The 22,500-nt window shown below is 44.3% G+C and overlaps 1 protein-coding gene across 1 annotated transcript in view; it reads right to left on the bottom strand.

The window, feature by feature from the left end:
* Positions 1–584: 584 nt before the first annotated feature.
* uvrag (UV radiation resistance associated gene) overlaps positions 585–22,500 on the bottom strand; it is a 45,771-nt gene continuing 23,855 nt past the window's right edge. The window contains exons 13-15 of the mRNA XM_060896064.1: positions 22,470–22,500; positions 9,195–9,286; positions 585–1,401 (exon numbers count right to left, since the gene is read on the bottom strand). The exon at positions 22,470–22,500 is cut by the window's right edge and continues 45 nt beyond it. Coding sequence (XP_060752047.1) covers positions 747–1,401; positions 9,195–9,286; positions 22,470–22,500 — 778 coding nt within the window. The 3' untranslated portion in view covers positions 585–746. The remainder of the gene's footprint in view (positions 1,402–9,194; positions 9,287–22,469) is intronic.

Genomic DNA, 22,500 nt, shown 5'->3' with positions numbered 1-22,500 from the left:
AACAGTTCAGTAGTTCTCACAACACTCACTGGCTCTAAAACAGATCCTAAAGTCGTAGACCACATGATCACAAAGTCTCATCTCTTAATATCCACATCAATCTCCATGCATACAAGTGTTTTAAACTGACACAACCCCCTACACGCCCCCCTCACACACACACACACACACACAGACAGAGAGTGAGTGAGACAGCAGTCAGTGAGCAGGAGATATAGTGAGCTCTTAATAACACGTGTCGTTAGAGATAAGCACACAGTGATAAGCTAATTACATCATCGCTCTGTGTTTAGTCTTCAGATAATCAGATGGGAAGTAAAGACACTAAATCCTCTAAATCCTTCACACTCACACACACACTCTCACACACACACTCACACACACACACACACACACTCTCACACACACACACACACACACACACACACACACTCTCCTTCAGCTAGACAGCAGTCCTCACACAATCACTGAGATAACGATCAGGAGGATCGCAGGACTTTAACATAAATGTTGCTGCTGTGAACCCCCCCGCCCCCCAAACCTCACCCGCACACACACACGAAAAAAGACACAAGAATCTGAACCACATTCTCTTTATTTTTATTTGAAAGGGTTAGAGTGCAAATATTCCAGATATTTCCTAATAATAATAATAATAATAATAATAATATACCTCTGTGTGTAATGTCTGTTCAATGCAGTCAGGTGTGAAGGTCAAGGCCTACCTGGTGACCCTTGACCTCTGGTTATTTATCAGAGTTTTTGCGTGGCCGTCTGAAGCAGGACGGTTTCTCGTTTAGAGCACAGATGCGTTTTGAGAACTCCTCAAAGTTCTCCAGTTCTCCGAGAACCTGATCGTCACTCTCTACGGCCACGGCGTGTTCCACAGGGATACAGGGGAAATCCTCCAGTCGTGATCCTAACCCCAACCCCGTCGCCTCCGTGCCCATGATCTCCTCCGCCTGTTCCACGGAGCAGCACAGCTCCGCCCCGGCCGGGACGCCCGCAGAGCCGTTCATGGCTCCCTGGTGCTGCAGATTTTCCTCCACACATTCCGAATCTCTCGGGACCCCAAACTGTTCCAGATCTCTCTCCGGAATCTTCTCTGCATCCGGATCGTGTTGTTGTGGTTTCGGCTCCGGTGTCGATGTTCCTGCAGCTTCGGCCTGGCCGTCCGCCTCGCTGAGCGTCTTCTCCAACTCCATGCTGACATCCAGACAGTAAGGTGAAGCTTCCTGGTTCGCTGTGGCTTCAGGAAGAGGGGTCACGACCTGGTCGTAGAGTTTATATGACTTGCGCTTCTTTTTGTCCGCTTCCGGAGAGACGGGAGAAGCGACCTGTGTGACGCTCAGATGGGATCTAACAGGGACTGGGATTGAGCTGGACACCTGATGACGATCACTGAGAGAGAGAGAGAGAGAGAGAGAGAGAGAGAGAGAGATTGTAACAGAGATCTCCTTTCTGATCCCTTTCAGACATGATCATAACATTCAGAGCCAATAAAAAGAGACCTTTAACAGATTTGTAGGAGAAACCTGATGTTTATTTCATGTTACTAACCTGCAGGTTGACAGCTGAACTACAGAGACAGAGAAATATTTAGAGGTATTTTAAAGTGTTTGAATGTGAATTAAATAAAAGACGTCCATCATGTGATCATGCAGTCAGACATGAATTAAAAAGGCAGTGAACAAAACCAGAGCTCTTTGCAGTGGAAACGGGATCTGAGCAACATTTCATAAAAAAACACTTCAAAGACCCGTGGAGTCCTGGAGAGCCGCTCCAGACAAAATGCAGACTCGCTGCCTCGACTCGGAACCTGATCATATCTCAGAGTCTGATTAATCTCTCTCAGCACTGAGAAACAAACCCAGTCAGACTTAGTACCGTCTCTCTGATCAGTCTGATCCGCTACTAATCACCGTCATACAGCCGTGAGAGGTGCACGTGTGCTGCGTGAAGATCTCCAGGTCCAGTGTCACACAGGTGGAGCAAAGTGTACACACACGCACACACACACACGCATGCAGAGGCATGCACACACACACTCATGCACACACGTGTTTGTTGCCTTCTGTTTCCCTTTTTTAGATTAGATTGTAAACACAAGTCAGGTCTGATATCTAATCACACAGAGCATGAAGGTCTAGCAGTGATGTGAACCAGAAAAAATCTCCCAGATGTGTCATAATATTTTTCATCTTGTGTCTGTTCTCTATTTATTTTAATCAACACAATTAGTTGGCTGCTGTCCCGCTGCTCTCCCAGTCAAACCCTCTTACAGACCAGCTGAAGTCAAACTGGAAACACGTCAATCACTTCAAAGACCAAAAAGTATTTCATTCAAACATCAACTCTCTGCTTCTGATCTTTAACTTAGTTACCTTATACACACACACACACACACACACAAACACACGCGCGCACACACACGCAAACACAAGTACACACGCACAAAAAACACAAACACACAAGCACACACGCACAAGCACACACACTAAAACACACAAGTACACACACGTGCACAAACATAAGGGCACACATGCACATGCGCGCACACGCACGCACACACACACACACACACACACACACAGTGTATTTTCTTTAATTAGATCTCAGGCTTTAAAGTGGACTCCTGCCCATTTTCATGACCCTTCACCCCAGGACCTACAGTGGCCCACAGAGTAGTGTCTATAACTCCAGTGACAGTGAACACACCCCAACATCCCCAACTGTATACACTAATATTCTCTTCTTCGTTCCCTTTTATTTATACAATTATTGCCTCTTTAAATGAACTTTTAAAAGTCGTCCTTGACTTCTTGCAGGAACTAAAGCCCCACCCTTTCAGGGCCACACCATTGCATACACATGACTAAGATAAAAACAGAGTCCTGATTGGCCAGTTATTGATGCTGCCATACAGTTTGATCTGATTCAGTCATTTTGTTTATTATTATTATCTTCATTACTGTGAGGTTGCTGTGTGCTGATCGTCTCTGTTCAACTAACACTGTAGGAACTGAGCGTTAACAAGAACTTCATCCAGATGTGAAGTAACATCATCTACAGAGACTATAAACTAACATGAGCTGTGTGTGTGTGTGTGTGTGTGTGTTGTAAATGATCTGGAACCCAAACACACAGATAGAGATCCTGATCCAAATCCATTGTTCTATTTCACCTTTTATTAAAGGAATTTCAGTGAAAAGAACATCTGGATATAATGTGTGTGTGTGTGATAAGGCTGTAAGAGGAAACAGTTCAAATCCTCTAGGAGTGATTAAAAACCTTTATGTGAACACACACACACTTACACACACACACACTCTCTCTCTCTCTCTCTCTCTCACACACACACACACACACACATACAGACTTTCTTTCTCACACTCTCTCCCTCTCTCACACACACTCTCTCTCTGTCTCTCTCTTGTCTTTTAGATCAGTTCTCTCAGCATCTCTTTGCAGGTGCGCAGTTTAAATGTTTAGCGTGCATGTGAGAGAGAGAGAGAGTGTGTGTGTGTGTGTGTCTCTCTCTACTCTCTCTCTCTCACACACACACACAGAGAGAGAGAGAGAGGGAGGGAGACAGAGAGAGAGACAGAGAGAGAGACTGTGTAAAATAGATTTTCCTTATAATTCCTAATAAACTGGATGTTTTATTCCTTTCCTTTATGAGTTGCTCCTCAGGGTTTGGTGTCTAAGCCCCACTGTGTAGAATCTCACCTACAGTCCTGTGTCTGTGATGTGGATAAAGACCTCAGCGTCCTTCAGAATGTGGACAGTAACCGGAAACTTTTATATCTCTGTCATCTAGACACCTGTACGGCTAATAACCTCAAGTGTGGGACTCAATCATCTTCATCTGCAGTATATGACTACTTAAGGTTACCACACACACACACACACACACACACACACACACACACACACACACACACACACACACACTTGTGTGTGTGTGGTCTGCAGTGGGAGCGGAGCCTCTCGCTCTGTGCTGCAAATTCAGCATGTGTGTAAAGTCCAGAGTTTTAATTTTCCCAGAGAAAACATTGTTCACAGGAACTGGGTCACAGCTTTATCCACACAGATTGAGAAAATATGTTTGTGTGTGTGTGTGTGTGTGTGTGTGTGTGTGTGTGTGTGTGTGTGCGTGCGTGTGTGTGATGGAGAGAAGGAGGCCTAGGTTGCATATTTCACAGATTAATTTCTGAACCTTTGATCCGTGAGCCAGAGATCACACAGATCAGCGCTTTTCCTCTGGGAACGTACCCATTTTTCACTCTGGATCTGTGGTCGTTCTCAGAGATGCTGCTGAAGCCTGGCTGCCTCGCTGAGTTACGGAGTTACGAAGGTTTCTGTAAACAAAGGCTCAGGAAGCGCTTCAGAGGCAGAAAAACATCAGACTGTTGCTGAGATACTGACATGCACTAAGCCCCGTCAGGCCCAGAAGAATAAAGCCACTCCATATTACAAATAACTGGGATTAGTGTGAGCCTCTCGCTCTCCTGTGCCGCGTCGGGGTTTCTCAGGGGGTTTCTCAGGGGGTTCGCAAGCTGTCTGTTGCCCCTGGAAACCCCGACTCTAATCATTTCAAGCTGCATTTCGACCCGATTCAATCACAGATTCTTTAAAAAAGCCGATAGTGCATCATGGTGCTGATTAAATATATTATAGTATCAGGAACAGAACAGACCTCGATCAGCCTGAGCAGGGCTGAGTGCAGGTACAGCTGTGGGAAGCATACGGTGAGAAGATGAGGACATTATAGCACTGAACTCCTGCTGCAGGATTTTATGCCTTAATATTTTACATTACGGCTCCTGCGCTGGAAACCCGATCTGACCCGGTGATCCAAAGGTGAGGGAGCAACACATAAGGGCAATAAACCACGCAGGGCGACAGAAGTGCGACCGACTCGGAGTCGAGTCGAGCTGCAGAAACGCTGAGGAGCACCGAGATGTAACTCAACACAGAAAGGAGATCAGAAAGATGTAACTTACAGCTGATGGTTTTACACGGAGGAGGCGTGAAGAGAAAGCCCTGACGTTCAGAGCAAACTGTGTGTGTGTGTGTGTGTGAGAGAGAGAGTGTGTGTGAGAGAGAGAGAGAGAGAGTGTGAGATGCCTGTGGCGATGCTGAAACTTCCTGCTTCACGCTTTAGCAAATCACACTATTAAAAAAACAAAGAAAAAACATGCTGGACTTCCACTTCCTGATTTAGAAGAGGCCAAAAAAAGGTCAGAAGGTCACGCGTTTCATCTGTTCCCACTTTGTTTAAGCTGGCCTGCTTCCTTTCCAAAACACAGATTATTAAATTAACGCTGGAAAGGAGGCCGTTCCCCGGCGCTGAACCGCGACAGAGCCGGATGAAGAAAGAAAGCGAGGCAAGAAGAGGTTCAATCCGGAGCCGCTTCACAGCTCTGAAGGGTTCTAAAGAGAGATCCGATAAACATGCTTTCCATTTCTCTGGCGTCACGTGCGGCGCCGCTGATAAACCTGCCACGCTGAACGTTTGTCTCAGAGTTCATTAGGCTCACATGACGGTTCTGGCAGGAACGCTATCGATCGATCAGCTCTGGAAAGGGAAACCAGATGGATACAAACGAGCGAAGGAGCTCGCGGTTTCACTGGGATTCAGGAACACAGAGAACCTGGTTCTTCATTTCACATTCACATGTCTCAGAGAGGCCACGTTTATGATCAGAAGTCCTGACAGAATAAACACACGTGTGTAAGACTTTATAAAGCTTATAATTCTTCTTATGTCTGAAACCTGTTTCTGTTCCAGTGGACCTTATTATTTAAGATAAATGTGTGTGTGTGTGTGTGTGTGTGTATGTGTGTGTGTGTGGGTCTGAAAGCGAAACCCTGCACAAGGTCCAGCTCACTTTTGAGTTTTAGTATTATTTTTATTATTAATATCATTTTTAAATTCAGACGAGTTTGAGAAATCCCACATGGTTTAATTAGGCTTTGGGAGCAGACTGGATCAGGGACTGGATCAGGGACTGGATCAGGGACTGGATCAGGGACTCAGTATTCCATGTTCACTGCCCTTCAGGACACTGTGTTATCATCTTATACACCATCATATACACCACACTGTAGTATTCCCTATTACACCACACTGTAGTATTCCCTATTACACCACACTATAGTATTCCCTATTACACCACACTGTAGTATTCCCTATTACACCACACTATAGTATTCCCTATTACACCACACTGTAGTATTCCCTATTACACCACACTGTAGTATTCCCTATTACACCACACTGTAGTATTCCGTATTACACCACACTGTAGTATTCCCTATTACACCACACTATAGTATTCCCTATTACACCACACTATAGTATTCCCTATTACACCACACTATAGTATTCCCTATTACACCACACTGTAGTATTCCCTATTACACCACACTGTAGTATTCCCTATTACACCACACTGTAGTATTCCCTATTACACCACACTGTAGTATTCCCTATTACACCACACTGTAGTATTCCCTATTACACCACACTATAGTATTCCCTATTACACCACACTGTAGTATTCCCTATTACACCACACTATAGTATTCCGTATTACACCACACTATAGTATTCCCTATTACACCACACTGTAGTATTCCCTATTACACCACACTGTAGTATTCCCTATTACACCACACTATAGTATTTCCTATTACACCACACTGTAGTATTCCCTATTACACCACACTGTAGTATTCCCTATTACACCACACTATAGTATTCCCTATTACACCACACTATAGTATTCCCTATTACACCACACTGTAGTATTCCCTATTACACCACACTGTAGTATTCCCTATTACACCACACTGTAGTATTCCCTATTACACCACACTATAGTATTCCCTATTACACCACACTATAGTATTCCCTATTACACCACACTGTAGTATTCCCTATTACACCACACTGTAGTATTCCCTATTACACCACACTGTAGTATTCCCTATTACACCACACTATAGTATTCCCTATTACACCACACTATAGTATTCCCTATTACACCACACTATAGTATTCCCTATTACACCACACTGTAGTATTCCCTATTACACCACACTGTAGTATTCCCTATTACACCACACTATAGTATTTCCTATTACACCACACTGTAGTATTCCCTATTACACCACACTGTAGTATTCCCTATTACACCACACTGTAGTATTCCCTATTACACCACACTTTAGTATTCCCTATTACACCACACTATAGTATTCCCTATTACACCACACTATAGTATTCCCTATTACACCACACTATAGTATTCCCTATTACACCACACTATAGTATTCCCTATTACACCACACTGTAGTATTCCCTATTACACCACACTGTAGTATTCCCTATTACACCACACTATAGTATTCCCTATTACACCACACTATAGTATTCCCTATTACACCACACTGTAGTATTCCCTATTACACCACACTGTAGTATTCCCTATTACACCACACTGTAGTATTCCCTATTACACCACACTGTAGTATTCCCTATTACACCACACTTTAGTATTCCCTATTACACCACACTATAGTATTCCCTATTACACCACACTATAGTATTCCCTATTACACCACACTATAGTATTCCCTATTACACCACACTATAGTATTCCCTATTACACCACACTATAGTATTCCCTATTACACCACACTGTAGTATTCCCTATTACACCACACTGTAGTATTCCCTATTACACCACACTATAGTATTCCCTATTACACCACACTATAGTATTCCCTATTACACCACACTGTAGTATTCCCTATTACACCACACTATAGTATTCCCTATTACACCACACTATAGTATTCCCTATTACACCACACTGTAGTATTCCCTATTACACCACACTGTAGTATTCCCTATTACACCACACTGTAGTATTCCCTATTACACCACACTGTAGTATTCCCTATTACACCACACTATAGTATTCCCTATTACACCACACTGTAGTATTCCCTATTACACCACACTATAGTATTCCCTATTACACCACACTATAGTATTCCCTATTACACCACACTATAGTATTCCCTATTACACCACACTGTAGTATTCCGTATTACACCACACTGTAGTATTCCCTATTACACCACACTGTAGTATTCCGTATTACACCACACTGTAGTATTCCCTATTACACCACACTGTAGTATTCCCTATTACACCACACTGTAGTATTCCCTATTACACCACACTATAGTATTCCCTATTACACCACACTGTAGTATTCCCTATTACACCACACTGTAGTATTCCGTATTACACCACACTGTAGTATTCCCTATTACACCACACTGTAGTATTCCCTATTACACCACACTATAGTATTCCCTATTACACCACACTATAGTATTCCCTATTACACCACACTATAGTATTCCCTATTACACCACACTGTAGTATTCCCTATTACACCACACTGTAGTATTCCCTATTACACCACACTATAGTATTCCCTATTACACCACACTGTAGTATTCCCTATTACACCACACTGTAGTATTCCCTATTACACCACACTGTAGTATTCCCTACCCTGCTGTACTCCATGTATTTCCCAGCTCTCCTGCATCCTGTACACTGAAACATTCCTCCACATTACACCCAATAAACAAAAAAGAATAAATCCTGTGTTAAATGTACACCAGTGTTCCTGTGATTTCTCTCTTTTCCTCCTTAAAGCCGTGTGAGAGAGCAGACACACTGGGATACAGAGACACGAACAGTCCATTGAGGAAGTGTTAGAGATTCTAACGGCTTTAGCTGTACCAGGGGTTTGGTGTTCCTACATTAACTCATGTGTGAAGGAATATGTTTAAATAACTCTCACCATCTCACCACCATGTGTGGAACAACCAAAAGTGGAGCATAAATCAACAATGACATTAAATCATGTTTCCTGTGTGTGTGTGTGTGAGTGTGTGTGAGTGTGTGTGTGTGAGTATGTGTGTGTGAGAGAGTGTGTGTGTGTGTGTGTGTGTGTGAGAGAACGTGTGTGTGTGTGTTTGAGAGTGTGTGTGTGTACGTGTGTGGGCGTGTGTGTGTGTGATTGTGAGAGTTTGAGCGTGTGTGAGCGTGTGTGAGCGTGTGTGAGTGTGTGTGTAAGTGAGGAAGATTTTGTGTAACTCACCATCTGACCAGCAGCCCGTGTTCCAGGAAGTTCTTGAGGTTGGGTAAAGTCTGACGCAGATCCGGCGTGGAGAGGCCGTGCTGGTACCGCAACTGTATACACACACACACACACACACACACACACCACATGATCAATATCTAATCAACATCTGATATTATTTTTAGAAAAACAAAATCAAGTTGCTTCACATAATTACCCCCTCCCCCTCCCCCACACACACAATTATACGCCTTTATTTCCTTCTTTTAATTTCTTCATCCTCTTCCACATGTTCGTTTCAGGATTAAACCCCATTCTGTCTCCTCTCTGTCCAAGCCACACTCTTTCCTTTAGGAAATGTACAGCTAATTTTTCTTTTCCTCCGTAACAGTGAACACATTTACCACCAGGACACCAGGCTCACGGGCCATTCACGCTTTGCACGTCTTGACTTGCTTCTGTCCTTCTTTAATCTGGAGCCAAATTTATTAGAATCAGGGCTCAGGGAGCTGAACAGGGGAGTTTGTCGTCAGAGGATTTCTACTCGCTTGATGTTTATGTGATTTATTGGCACGTGACAATTTAAAGGATTTACAACACTGTAAAGCTGCGGGTGTAGCTCAGGAACCTCCACCAGAGAGACTAAGGTGCATACAGCTCCTCTACACACCATGAAGAGGAGGAGGAGGAACATCTGGCTGTGATCGAGAACCTGAGGAACATGAAACCACGTGTCTGCTTCCCAACCTCAGACTGATTCCTCCTGCGACAAACATCACTCACCTCCAGAGTCTGGGAGTTTAGTCTGGAGGGAAAAACGGCAAAAGTCCAAACACAGCCCCACAGCTCCAATTTTACACACACACACACACACACACACACGTCGAGACCTTCATCTGCTTTATTAACTGTTTATAGGATTGATTTGGACAAATATTTCAAATGTTAAATATTAAAGTTTTCCATTTCAGCTGTGATTTAATGCACAATGCTGAACTGGTGGAACTGAACAAGCTCTCAGCTGATACACATCATTCAACACAGGAATGTGCTGCAGATTTTACTGAATTTCTGACTAAAACACAGAAAAACAAGCCAGAAAGGCAGAGAGGAAAAAAGACACACACACACACACACACACACACACAGTTTCTCCTGTAACCCTGACCCTGAAGACAGGACGTTCTGCTTGGAAGACTGCAATTACATTTGCAATTATAAAGAGCCATACAGTAGATCAGTTACACACACACACACACACACACTCTCTCTGACCTGTATTACAAACATGTGGCCTCTCTGACCTGTATAATGTTAGTAAAGGCTATGAGTGTGTGTCTCTCTCTCACACACACACAGGCACACACACAGACAAAGGAGCAGTGTATACTGGTTTATATTTATTGTACTATTCTAGACGTCCTCCCAAGGGCAGCCTTAATATCTGACATCTTTAAATATCTGTCTGTGTGTGTGTGTGTGTGTGTGTGTGTGTGTGTGTGTGTTTTTTAATGTCTCTCACAGATCCAGTCCCTCCTTCCTCTTAGAACTTTATCAAAAGCAGCAGCTCAGCTCCAGGACTGGATTGGTGCTGAAATGGTTGAATGCTGCCATTCGTTCAGGTTTAAACTCAATCCTCCGGCTTTTCCAGCACGTCTCAGCGAGCTTCCGAGTCGTGAGCCAGCGCTGATCTCACACAGCTATAGGAAGAGGAAGAGAACACACACCTCCCTGACACTGCCCTAACCATACACTTACAAACCTATGAGTCGCTGATTAGATTAAATCCAAAATTCAATTAAGATTCGCAGAGATGTGAGCGGGGAAAAGTGGAGCATTTTCCGGACAATGAGTCGCTTCAGAGTGTGAGATCAGATCCTGATTAAATTACGTTAAACTCTTTTAATGCCGCTGTACAGTTCAGTTAAACCTCCTAAACCCAGGTGTTGAGAGGAAGCCATGCTGAAACCTGTGGGCTCAAACCAGAGGGTGCGTGCGCACATACACACATGCGCACACACACATACACACACAATCTTACTTATAAAGACCACAGGAATTACATATTCCAGAAAGAAAAAAAACACACACACCACATTGTGGGCCTCTGTAAGGTGTGAATAACCAGATTTTCTTAACACACAGATCATATTTAATTCAAAGGCAGTAGAGATCTAAACGCACAAATAAAGGAATCATTTTACTCGCGCGCAAACACACGCTCGCTCGCGCGCACACACGCGCTCTCGCGCGCGCACACGCGCTCTCGCGCGCACACGCGCTCTCGCGCGCACACACACTCTCTCTCGCACACACACACTCTCTCTCTCGCACACGCGCGTGCACACACACACACACACACACACGCACACACAAACGAAAGAATCAGAGTGAACAGGAGCACATATGGCCAACAGGCCTCGAGGTGCTCCAAAAGCTCTTCTTAACTGTGACACATCCATAATTCAAAAACCATTCCTGCACTTTCTCTCTTTCTCTCTCATTCCCTCTCCCTCTCTCTCTCCCTCATTCCCTTTCTCTCTCTCTCTCTCTCTTTTCCTCATTCCCTCTCTCTCTCATTCTCTCTCTCTCTCTCTCATGGAACCTTTTCTAGACTGATGTATGTTTGACAGACAATAGAGTGGTTTAGATTGTGAGATTGTGTGCTGTGAGAAAAGCAAAATGGACAAACACAGATAAATAAAATCCTGACCTTCTACAGTTTTCCTACATGGGGAGAAAGCTGGACTTTACAGTGAGCTGACAGTAAACCCTGCACTCCTGCTGCAGTGTTCTCGCCTCACTGAGGTGACTGATACTGCACTGATCGGTCTCAGCAGATCACATGCTTATTGTTCTCTCATTAACAAACAGTCCAGTAAGAGCTGCGAGGATCAGAAGATTTCTGTAAAGAGATTCTGTAGCCAAGCCCTTGTGAGAAGCAGCGTTACAGAAGAGTCGTTCTAGAGGAGTGAAAATGAGGCGCTGAGAGAAACGAGGAATAAACAGCATTGTTTCAGCCGACTGAGGCCACGCCCACTTTTCCTATTTACACATGGAATATTACAGAAGTGCATAAAACTTTAATGAAAAACAGCGATGGTGGAACAGTTGATGCATTTGTGTGTTTTTGTGTTAAACTGCTGCAAGGTCACCGCACGCATGAAGCGCCGACACGACCTTGGTCTCCTGATCAGACTGACAGCGGTATAAACTCCCCCTGATTGTGTACATTTGGTAAGAATTATGATGATTTTCAGAATTTATTTAGAACGTCAATGAGAAACAAACAGTGATTAGCGCGAGTGCATTCCAGAAACTTCCGTAACATTTACCACTTCCAGTGATGCATCGGCCGATGAAGGAGAGCCGCCACCTTACGCTCTCATCTCGTAACGTGAAGCGACGGTACACCGTGGACTGGTTTAGAAATGTTTAGGGCAATTTAAACAAAGATGAACAGGACTGTGTCCGTTGTTGTAATTCAGCGTGGTGTCGGGGCTGATCGCAGGAGTGCGGAACGTTCAAACAAAATCACAGCCGTAAACAGCCGAAGCAAAACGTTTCACCTTCAAAAAGATCCGTTACGGAAATCATTCTCTTCAATTACTTCCATTTTGTCTAAGGAAAAGTAAACAAGTTGCTTGTGTTCCCGTTAACCTTCCCGTCCGTGGCGTGTTTTGTCCTTCACCTCTGCCGACACCGATTTGCCGCGTCGCCCTAAAAGGTTAACAGTCGCCTTTTTGACGTATATCGCGAGTGACGTTCCATCTGAGAATCTCCCCTTTAATGAAGCGGCTGCATTCAGAGTGAGATCATTTCAGGCCCAGGCTCTTGTCAGCGCCCGAGTCATGGCGCTTCAGTTATTAGCATCAGCTGAAAAGTGTTTGGCCAGCTGCTGGAAAGAGGATGAAGTAGATGAAGAAAGCACCTCAGAGAAGACTTTTCATCATGAGGTTCACCTTTCCCAGTGCACCACTATTTTTTTTTTATCCAGACCCTGGAGAGACCGAGGCCTTCAGAGGCTCCAGTGGCAATTTACAATCAGAAAAAATTAATCCGGTCTGAGACGTCGAAGAGCCGCGGCCTTGGCTCGGACGGGATGGGCAGTGAAACGGCACATGTGGAAGGAGTTCTCTGTTTCACAGGTTACCCGAGTGTTTCACGTCCCTGGGGAAAGCAATCAAGGCGTCCGGATGCTCCTGACTTACCCTGTATCGGAGAGGCCTATGCAGGTGCAGTAAGAGGGAGTCCACCCGGACTTGGGGCCCTACTGAAGTCGCACGCCACACTCCGTATGGAAGGAAAGTCAGCTTCCATTACTGTTATTCCATGTTGGTCAGCCACAACAGGTTTAACGTGTCTCCGTGGCCACTGGAGTACACGAGCTCTAATATTTTTCACTCAACTTCGGTTTGTGAAAGACGGAGAGAAGTCATGCTGGGAAACTTGCTGAAATCACAACCGTTTAGTCTTGTGCTGACGGATAAATTACCGAGGAAACTCCCGAGATATAATAGAAGCCAAGCGATGGAAGACATGACGAGCTTCGGTTTTGGACATTACCTCTGGTCACTGCTAGAGCCACGCCGTCCCTGTACACTAACACAATTGTGTTGTTCAGTTTAAAATGTCAAATTTGTCGCTGCTTCGTTTTAATGATGATCAATGATCACATTCCAGAGGTGTGAAACACAGCTCTCGCATGCTCGCTCTCGCATCCTGCTGATGGCCGCTGTGTTGCTCATAAAGACCTGAAAATAATGCAAATGTTGAAAGAACTGAAGCGTGAACCTTTGGCCCAGAGGACTTGCTAATGTAAAATGCAAAACCCAGGCCTGTGTAACACTAGCAGAAAGCAGGCATGCATTAAGTCTCATGAAGTCCCATGCATTATGCAAACCTCACACATGCTGCCTTAAGACAGAGTGGCACAGAAGTGGCGACGAAAAGCAAAGGAATCGAGTTCTCTCTCTGATGCCAACGCATATATTTGAATTAATGGAGGACTCGTCTTTCACTGGGATCACCTTTCACCTGAGTTACCCCGCCGTAGCTGAAAATTATTCTCAGAGTCAGTGTAAGAGGATCTCAGGCAATAGTGAACAGAGTAAAGATGGCCACCTCGTCATCAGATGTTTACGCATGTTTAAGTGCAGACAGACTTCCTGACTTGGACACAGGTTCAGCGGAAAGGCTTGGTGTAATGCAAACCGTACAGACTCGCTGTAAACACACGCTATTGTTCACTAGCCTTGATGTAATTAGCCATGAAAACTACAGATGGACTGCGGGCACTGGCTCTTGTCCACTCAGGCCTGCTGAAGACTCTGTTCCAGACATCCACCGCCATGTCACCAAAAACACCACAGCGACTAAAAGACTAGCACAACAAGAGGATGTCTGAGAGCGTGCCTTTTGTATTCTCCTGAAACGTCCCACCCTGTGAACAGACACGCGCCCCAAACAGTTATTTGGTCCGCAGTTATTTAGACACTCTTTCCGAATCATGTTTGATTCTCACACACACACACACACACCTCATTTTAATACACACTGATTGCTCTGATCTTTGTTGCTGAGGAGGGTGTGGCTGAGCTTAAATCATCATCATCATCATCATCATCTTCAGGTAACACGACCATCACATGCCTGTCGTGTGGAGCTGGACTCAGAAATCAACAGAGGTGGGAGTAAGTCACACACGTGCAAGTCACAAGTAAGTCTCAAGTCTTGAATGTCAAGTCAAAGTCAAGTCGAGTCTTTTTTTAATATTTGTCAAGCAAGTCTCAAATTTGCGACTTAAGTCTGACTCGAGTCAAGTCACATGACTCGAGTCCCCCATCTCTGGAAATCAATAACTAGAAAAAACCCTGGAGGTGTTGCTTCTGTAAAAATCCTTTTTTTCCATCTCGTTTACGTTGTGAGACGACAGAAAAGGGAAAAAGAGCGAGCGCTTCTTGGAACGTCGTTATGCTAAAGAAAAAGAGCAGAACCTCTGTTCCCACAGGATCTAACACAATCCATCCTGACACGTCAGTTCAGATGGGATTTACATTACCTGGAGTCGTTTCTACTGCTCAGTTTATAGAAGGGAAAAAACACGTGCCACGTGAAGTCGGATAAAAATGACCAGTGTCACGGATTCGGACTTAAATCCTAGAGTTACTCTGGGAATGAGAGAATTACAGCAGCGTATGGATCCAGTCTGAACCGGTTCATGAAGGATTTAAAGTGATGTGCAGAGGATAAAGAATTCCTTCATATTAGGACCACACAGATAGTGAGAGACAAAAAAAAACTAACAGTAAAGTAATGACACAAACAAAAACATGACTTCAGGGTCTTATATACTGTAATACATTTCTTTGGCTTTAAATCCTGGCCTTAATTACACAATACCTTCTGATCTGACCACGTTTGAGAAGTTACGCCTCCTGCGCTAGCTGTCGGATTTGAGGAACTAGCCTTAAACACGCATGTAATGTATTATATTGTGCATTTAGCATCTGCTGTGAGGTTTATTAGCATGTTACACAACTTCAGGGCAACTAAACTAAAAGCCACTGGTTGTGAGTATGATGTGAGTTCAGAACTGGTCAGATTGGGCGATTTAATTTAATTGAAGCTCCGCTCTGGCTGAGCCGGGACTCCTGCAGCTTTCAAAGGAAAGACGGAGAGAGTTAAAGGAGGGGTGTTTTATATAAATATAGTGGATGTGTAACAGATGATATGACACACATACTCTGGGACACTTTAAAGCACCGGTGCTGTGATGGTCTTATTCCTCTTGACGTTTCCTGTAGCTGTACACGAGAGGGATAAATCTGAGTTCCTTTAAAGCATCTCCGGTTTCAGCGTGTCGCTGACCCCCGTCACGCATCTTCCCCTCCACCCGATCACTGCTTTCATCCCTCTATTTCACTCGTTCTCTCTCTTTTCTCTCGTTCTCTCTGCACCATGGGTGATAATGGAACACAGTTGTGGCTCGCTCGCTCATCAGCTCGCCTTTTAATACGTCAAAACGTTGTGGAGGATTACAGAGGCGCCCAAATCCTCCGCTCATTTACAGTTACAGCAACCACGAGCTGAGACCTACAGGAAATCTAATTAACAGACCACCAGTGACAGACGGCCTGACTGTTCACATCCAAACACACACACACACATTTGTGTGCTCTGTGATTGTAATTCCAACTGATGTGCTGCTGAGAACCTTACTGTGCTACAGAAAGGCCTCAAGCAGAATGTAAATTCAGAAACCTTCTGTAAAGCATCTGATTATTATTATCATCATCATCATCATCATCATCGAAAAGTTAAACCTCCATCCTTCAAATAAACACTGACAGAATACAGTACAGAACTGCAGCATTTCACAACAAACACCACTTTCTGTCCGGTTTCACACCACAAAAGATTCCTAAAGACACTGATATTACCCAGTAACCACCGATCTCTTGCACTAAACACCGACACCTTCCTCATTCTAAGCTTCTAGAAGCTTCCCAGGGTAAAGTCATAGCACACGCAATGCCTGTCTTTAGTGCTTAGTGTTTAAGGCTGGGTTGGTGATTATTAGTGCAGTATCAGTGGTGCACAGTGACACCTGTTGAATCCCTGAATCCGTGTCACAGAGCCTCAAACCCACCCATGAACCCTGAGCGAGTAACATTACACCCTTTTAACCCGAGGGAAGAGAAACTCAACACCAGCAGAGGACACGGCGAGGAACAATCAGCCTGTTAACACCACAGCAACGAATCCACACATCCATCTGAGCAGCTGAACCACACACTCGACAACAACAACAACAACAACAACTAGAGCACTACCAATAATATTGGGATGTTTGGTGAAGCTAATAAAGCATGATGCAGGCAGTTTCTACATCACATTGTTACACAACCTTCAACTTTTCAGCTCTGATTATCCAAACGGTCGTTTGGCTTCAGATCGATTGAGGAAATGCTTTTGCCGAACAATAACGCTAATGATAATAAAATAACAACGCACAGCGTGCGGTCATTCATGGCTCTCGCTTTGAGCGGAACTGCCAATTTAAACCATTAAACCCTGACAGTCTGCTTCGCGCCAAAAGTCTGTGGTGGTGTTTTATTATTGAGGAATAAAACGCGTAGCGGGGAAGTTTTACGAGGGGGTCGTTATGATTCTGGAGCAAGGATGAGTTTCCATGAGGGAAAAGAGGGAATTAAGAGGAGAGGAAAAAAGAGGGGTTGAAGAGAGAAGAGCCAAGCAACCCCACACCTCACCTTAATACCCCCCTCAGCTGCTTTACCCAACTCTAATAGCTCTAATAGAGGGGCTTTACTACTGCAGGAGGGCTTTCAGAGAAAAAAAAAGGTTAAAGGTCAATCCGTCAGCATTCCTGTCTGCTTCCCTCAGCAACACAAGTGCACTTTTTTTACCCCCCCCCAAAAATGAGGCCTACTGAAAGTTTCAGCCGTTCACTAAACTACACTTGAACCCTGTAAAATCCTGAGAAGGAGGAGATGTCATCAGAAAAGGTGGGACGTGGAGGTGCAGCAGACGAGAGGTTTAGCAGCTGAAGTTCAGGGCAGGTTTAAATGATGGTTTAGGCACGTGAAGAATGTGAGGCTGAATCCAGCCACGGCTGCGTGTTTACGTCGTGTAGCTGATGAAAGCCCTCTGACAGCGTGCTGTTGTGTGTAATTACAGCCTCGGACCACCGGCAAGAAGTCGCCGTTGTTTCTTTGGCCTGCGTTTGGCATCACAGGTTAGTGTTGCATGTGTCTCTGTAGAAAAAAGCAGCTCAAAGACTTGTCCTTCATCACACACTTCTTTACTCAGAAGGTCAGACTGAGACTGGAGATCAGACAGAAGTGTGAGGATCTGCTCAGGTCCTGAATGACAGCTTTAAGGTTCTCTCTCATGTGGAAACTCTTTGCAGCTGAATGACTGCTACTGCCAATTAACTAATGCCAATTCCTGTAGGACTCACTCTGTGTGTGTGTGTGTGTGTGTGTGTGTGTGTGTGTGTGTGTGTTTCTTTTCCCACCAGGCGAATGAAGCAGTGGCCGTTTTAAAGCTCGCTGGTGTTTATTTAACAGCCGCTTTCATTAACCACTCAACTGTAAAACCATTACTGAGAAACGGAGCAGAGGAAAGACAGAGAGGGAGAGAAGAGAAAAGCAGGTAAAAAAAAGGAAGGAAGGTCTCTCTGTTCTGTATACATCTGTAACAGATGTTGTGTGTAGTTCATCTGCATGCAATAATATTTAACTCCGCACTTCATCACATGTGCATGTGTGTGTATATAAGAGAGAGAGAGAGAGAGAGAGAGAGAGGAGTAAGTTATCTGTGACATGTTAGACAGCTTCCAGCCCAACACACACACACACACACACACACCATCATCAAGAGCATCGTCACCTCCATCACACATCAGGATTACTGACTGCTGTAAGAGCAGGCCGCTGTGAAGCTCCGCCCACTCAACTCTCACTACCCTTTTCTGTATAAAATGGAGAAAGGTGTCTGTTCCTTCAGATGGGACTCATGTGATACTCATGTGATCAGATCGAGAGTAATCAGACTCAAACATTAACACTGTCACAACTCATGAACCCCTTTGTAACGTAATAAACACCACAAGACAGAGCCGAAGACATTCCGGGTCTAAATCAGAGCTGGAGCAAAGCCTCACAAATGGTGATTATCCAGCGGAAAAAAGAGGAAAATGTTCCAGAGCGCAGTTCCAAACAGCAGCAGGGCCGTTAAAGTCAATAACAGAGATTCCCAGCCAAATGCTTCCCACTTTAGAGCGACAATTACACCCAGAATGGGTACACACACACGCGCACACACACACACACACACACACACGCACACAAATAGCACTGTACGAAGACGCACTGAGACAAAAGCAGAGTCCCTTCCCACCCTTCTGTAAGTGAATGTTCATATTCAGTCGAATGTAAAATGTGAGTAATAATTTAAAGAGAAATAAACAGCAGGACTTGTGTTAGTTTTGTGCTCAGCGTTTCTCATTCACTGGGAATTTTATGAGTCTGAGGGGAATCTGAGGTATCTTTAACAAGCGCTCACTTTCCATACACATGTAAATACACACAAGCCAAAAACACACACTTGTGGTGGAACCCCAGGTACTCCCTGTCCTCACACACACACACACTCCCCGAGCAGCGGCGTCTCTCTGTGGTGTGTTAAACTCTCCGCCTGTCGACCGCAAAACCATGGAAATTCAATTAGAGCCACTTTAGTGTTTTATAAAGCGAGAGGAGGAATGCTCATAAACCCCGCCTCCATCTCTCCGTCTATCTCCATCTCTCTGTATGCTGCATGCCACAATGGAGGACATTTCTACTGCTCCATAGATGCTCGTGAATCAGGGAGATTTGGCCAAGCTCCTGGCAGACGGAGTGACTGCTGGGTTTCCTCCTACAGATCACGGCTTACACACACACACACACATGCACGCACGCACGCACGCACACACATACACACACACATACACACACACACGCATGCATGCACGCACATGCACACAATATTTCTGCAGTTGACCAGAACTGAAAAAATGCCACCAAATATCCCCCATTAACTGCACAATGCAGTGATGACTCAGTGATGTGATCTGACGAAGTGAGGGAGGAATGAAGAGCTGACTGCCTCTGCCAGGAGGTTACAATGGGGCTGTAGGGCGAGGTTTACAAAAATCATCAGCAGAATAACAAAGACCCTGAGAGTATGAATAAAAAGAGGGGATGTGGATGTCAACAAAATCAAAACTGTGTGATGTGTACATCATTCCTTTCTTTCTTTATTCTACATTTATTTATTTATTTAGTTAGTTATTTAGTTAGATAGTTAGTTAGTTAGTTGGTTAGTTTTCTCTCTTCCTTTTATGTCTCTCCCTTCTCCTGAGAGCAGCTTTAGCGGCTCTAAATCACAAAATACATTCATTCATTCATTCATTTTCTACCTCTTATCTGAACTACCTCGGGTCACGGGGAGCCTGTGCCTATCTCAGGCGTCATTGGGCATCAAGGCAGGATACACCCTGGACGGAGTGCCAACCCATCGCAGGACACACACACACACACACACACTCTCATTCACTCACGCAATCACACACTACGGACAATTTTCCAGAGATGCCAATCAACCTACCATGCATGTCTTTGGACCGGGGGAGGAAACCGGAGTACCCGGAGGAAACCCCCGAGGCACGGGGAGAACATGCAAACTCCACACACACAAGGTGGAGGCGGGAATCGAACCCCGAACCCTGGAGGTGTGAGGCGAACGTGATAACCACTAAGCCACCGTGCCTCCTTCACAAAATACAATCTAATGAAAATTAAGAGTGAAATACAGAATTATTGCAATCTTAACATTTTCCTTCATTTCATCACTTTTTATTTATTAAATATCAATCTTTATTTTTTCTTTATTTCTATCCTCAAGATATTTTATTTTATTTTTCTCCCTAAACATGCAATTTTTTCATTTTAAATGTTCTTAAGCCATTTATCATTTTCTTCTTTTACTCTCTTAGGTTGTCTTTGTGTAACTTTATAAAGTGTTTATTGTCCTGTAGAAAGAAAGAAAAATAAATAAATATACAAACAGCATGTGTACGAGTCTGAGGATCACTGATGTACAACAAACGTCTGGAGATGACACTCAGCTTCTGCTTCATAGGAAGATCCAGACCTACTCACTCACTCACACACTCACTCACTCACACACTCACACACTCACTCACACTCACACACTCACACTCACACACTCACACTCACACACTCACACTCACACTCACACACTCACACACTCACACTCACACTCACACTCACACACTCACTCACACACTCACTCACACACTCACACACTCACTCACACACTCACTCACACACTCACTCACACACTCACTCACACACTCACTCACTCACACACTCACTCACACACTCACTCACTCACACACTCACTCACACACTCACTCACACACTCACTCACACACTCACTCACACACTCACTCACACACTCACTCACACACTCACTCACACACTCACTCACACACTCACTCACACACTCACTCACTCACACATCACAGAGAAATGAGGGAGCAGTTGGTCCTCATCCCTCCATCTGCGATCATTTCTAAATTCTCCACCTACCACCACACACACAGCTGCCAAACACTATTCTGCACATGAGGTGTGACAAATAAAGTGCAATAATTGAGTTCTTACTACAGCGCACACACCCCCACACACCCCTGACTTTATCTACCTGTCTGTGTCTCTTTTCCACCACCTGTCTCTCTCTTTCTCCTTCTTTCTGTCTCACCAGTCATGTCTATCCCGAGCTCTTCTTTCTTACTCTAATAAACTTTACCAATTAATCTTTTTGTCCATATGTTACCATGTGATCATAAGAGAAGACAGGAGTGATGTAAATTAAACCCACGGGTAAGCACCAACATCCAACAGGACAAGGTGGTGGTGCTGAACATCCCCAAGGCTTTGTGATTGTGCATTTGTTGCTATGGTTACGCCTCATTCTGTTTTTGTCACTTTTCTTTAAAACATTCCTCTGCACAATAAATCACATTCTGCATAAATACGTGCAGCTCGTTTTTCTTATTATTGTTTAGTAAAGTGGTCTAGCCTAGCGGTGTTGTTTATGTGCGTTGTCATGGTTACTGTACAACACAATATCAAAAGCGTTGAGTTTGCGATTAGACTAACGATAGGATCCATGACGCAACAACACATGCACCAGCCGACCAATCAGAAACAAGTACCTTATGTGGCTGTGGTGTAAGATAAAGATTAAAATCTAAACAATGTGTTAATAAATAAACCACATCAACATAAAAACAGAAGCTAATAGTCTACAAGTGTACGACTGTGTGTGTGTGTGTGCGCGTGTGTGTGTGTGTGTGTTCATATGGTTTCCATCCCACAGCAGCTGAATGAGCTAATAGTCAGGATTCGTTCACTGCCAAGTGTGTTTCACTGTGTCTGTCACTGAGTGCGCGTGTGTGTGTGTGTGTGTGTGTGTGTGTGTGTACTGACTACTTCAAAGATACACTGTCCCAAAAGTGCACAGTGAAGAGGAAGTGCAGACCATTGACACACACACACACACACACACACACACACACACACACAGGACAACTACATAAAATGGCTCGACACACTTTGTGTTTACAACCTGAACTGACGTCTGCTGTATGTCTAAGACAACTCTGTGTGTGTCTGTGTGTGTGTGTGTGTGCGCTACCTGAGCAATGTTCTTGTTTAGCAGATAAACA

The sequence above is a fragment of the Tachysurus vachellii genome, chromosome 20 (genome assembly GCF_030014155.1).
Source record: "Tachysurus vachellii isolate PV-2020 chromosome 20, HZAU_Pvac_v1, whole genome shotgun sequence".
Taxonomy (NCBI): Eukaryota; Metazoa; Chordata; class Actinopteri; order Siluriformes; family Bagridae; genus Tachysurus; species Tachysurus vachellii.
Note: the sequence above shows the minus strand (reverse complement) of the source record. Positions and strands in the feature narration are given on the sequence as shown.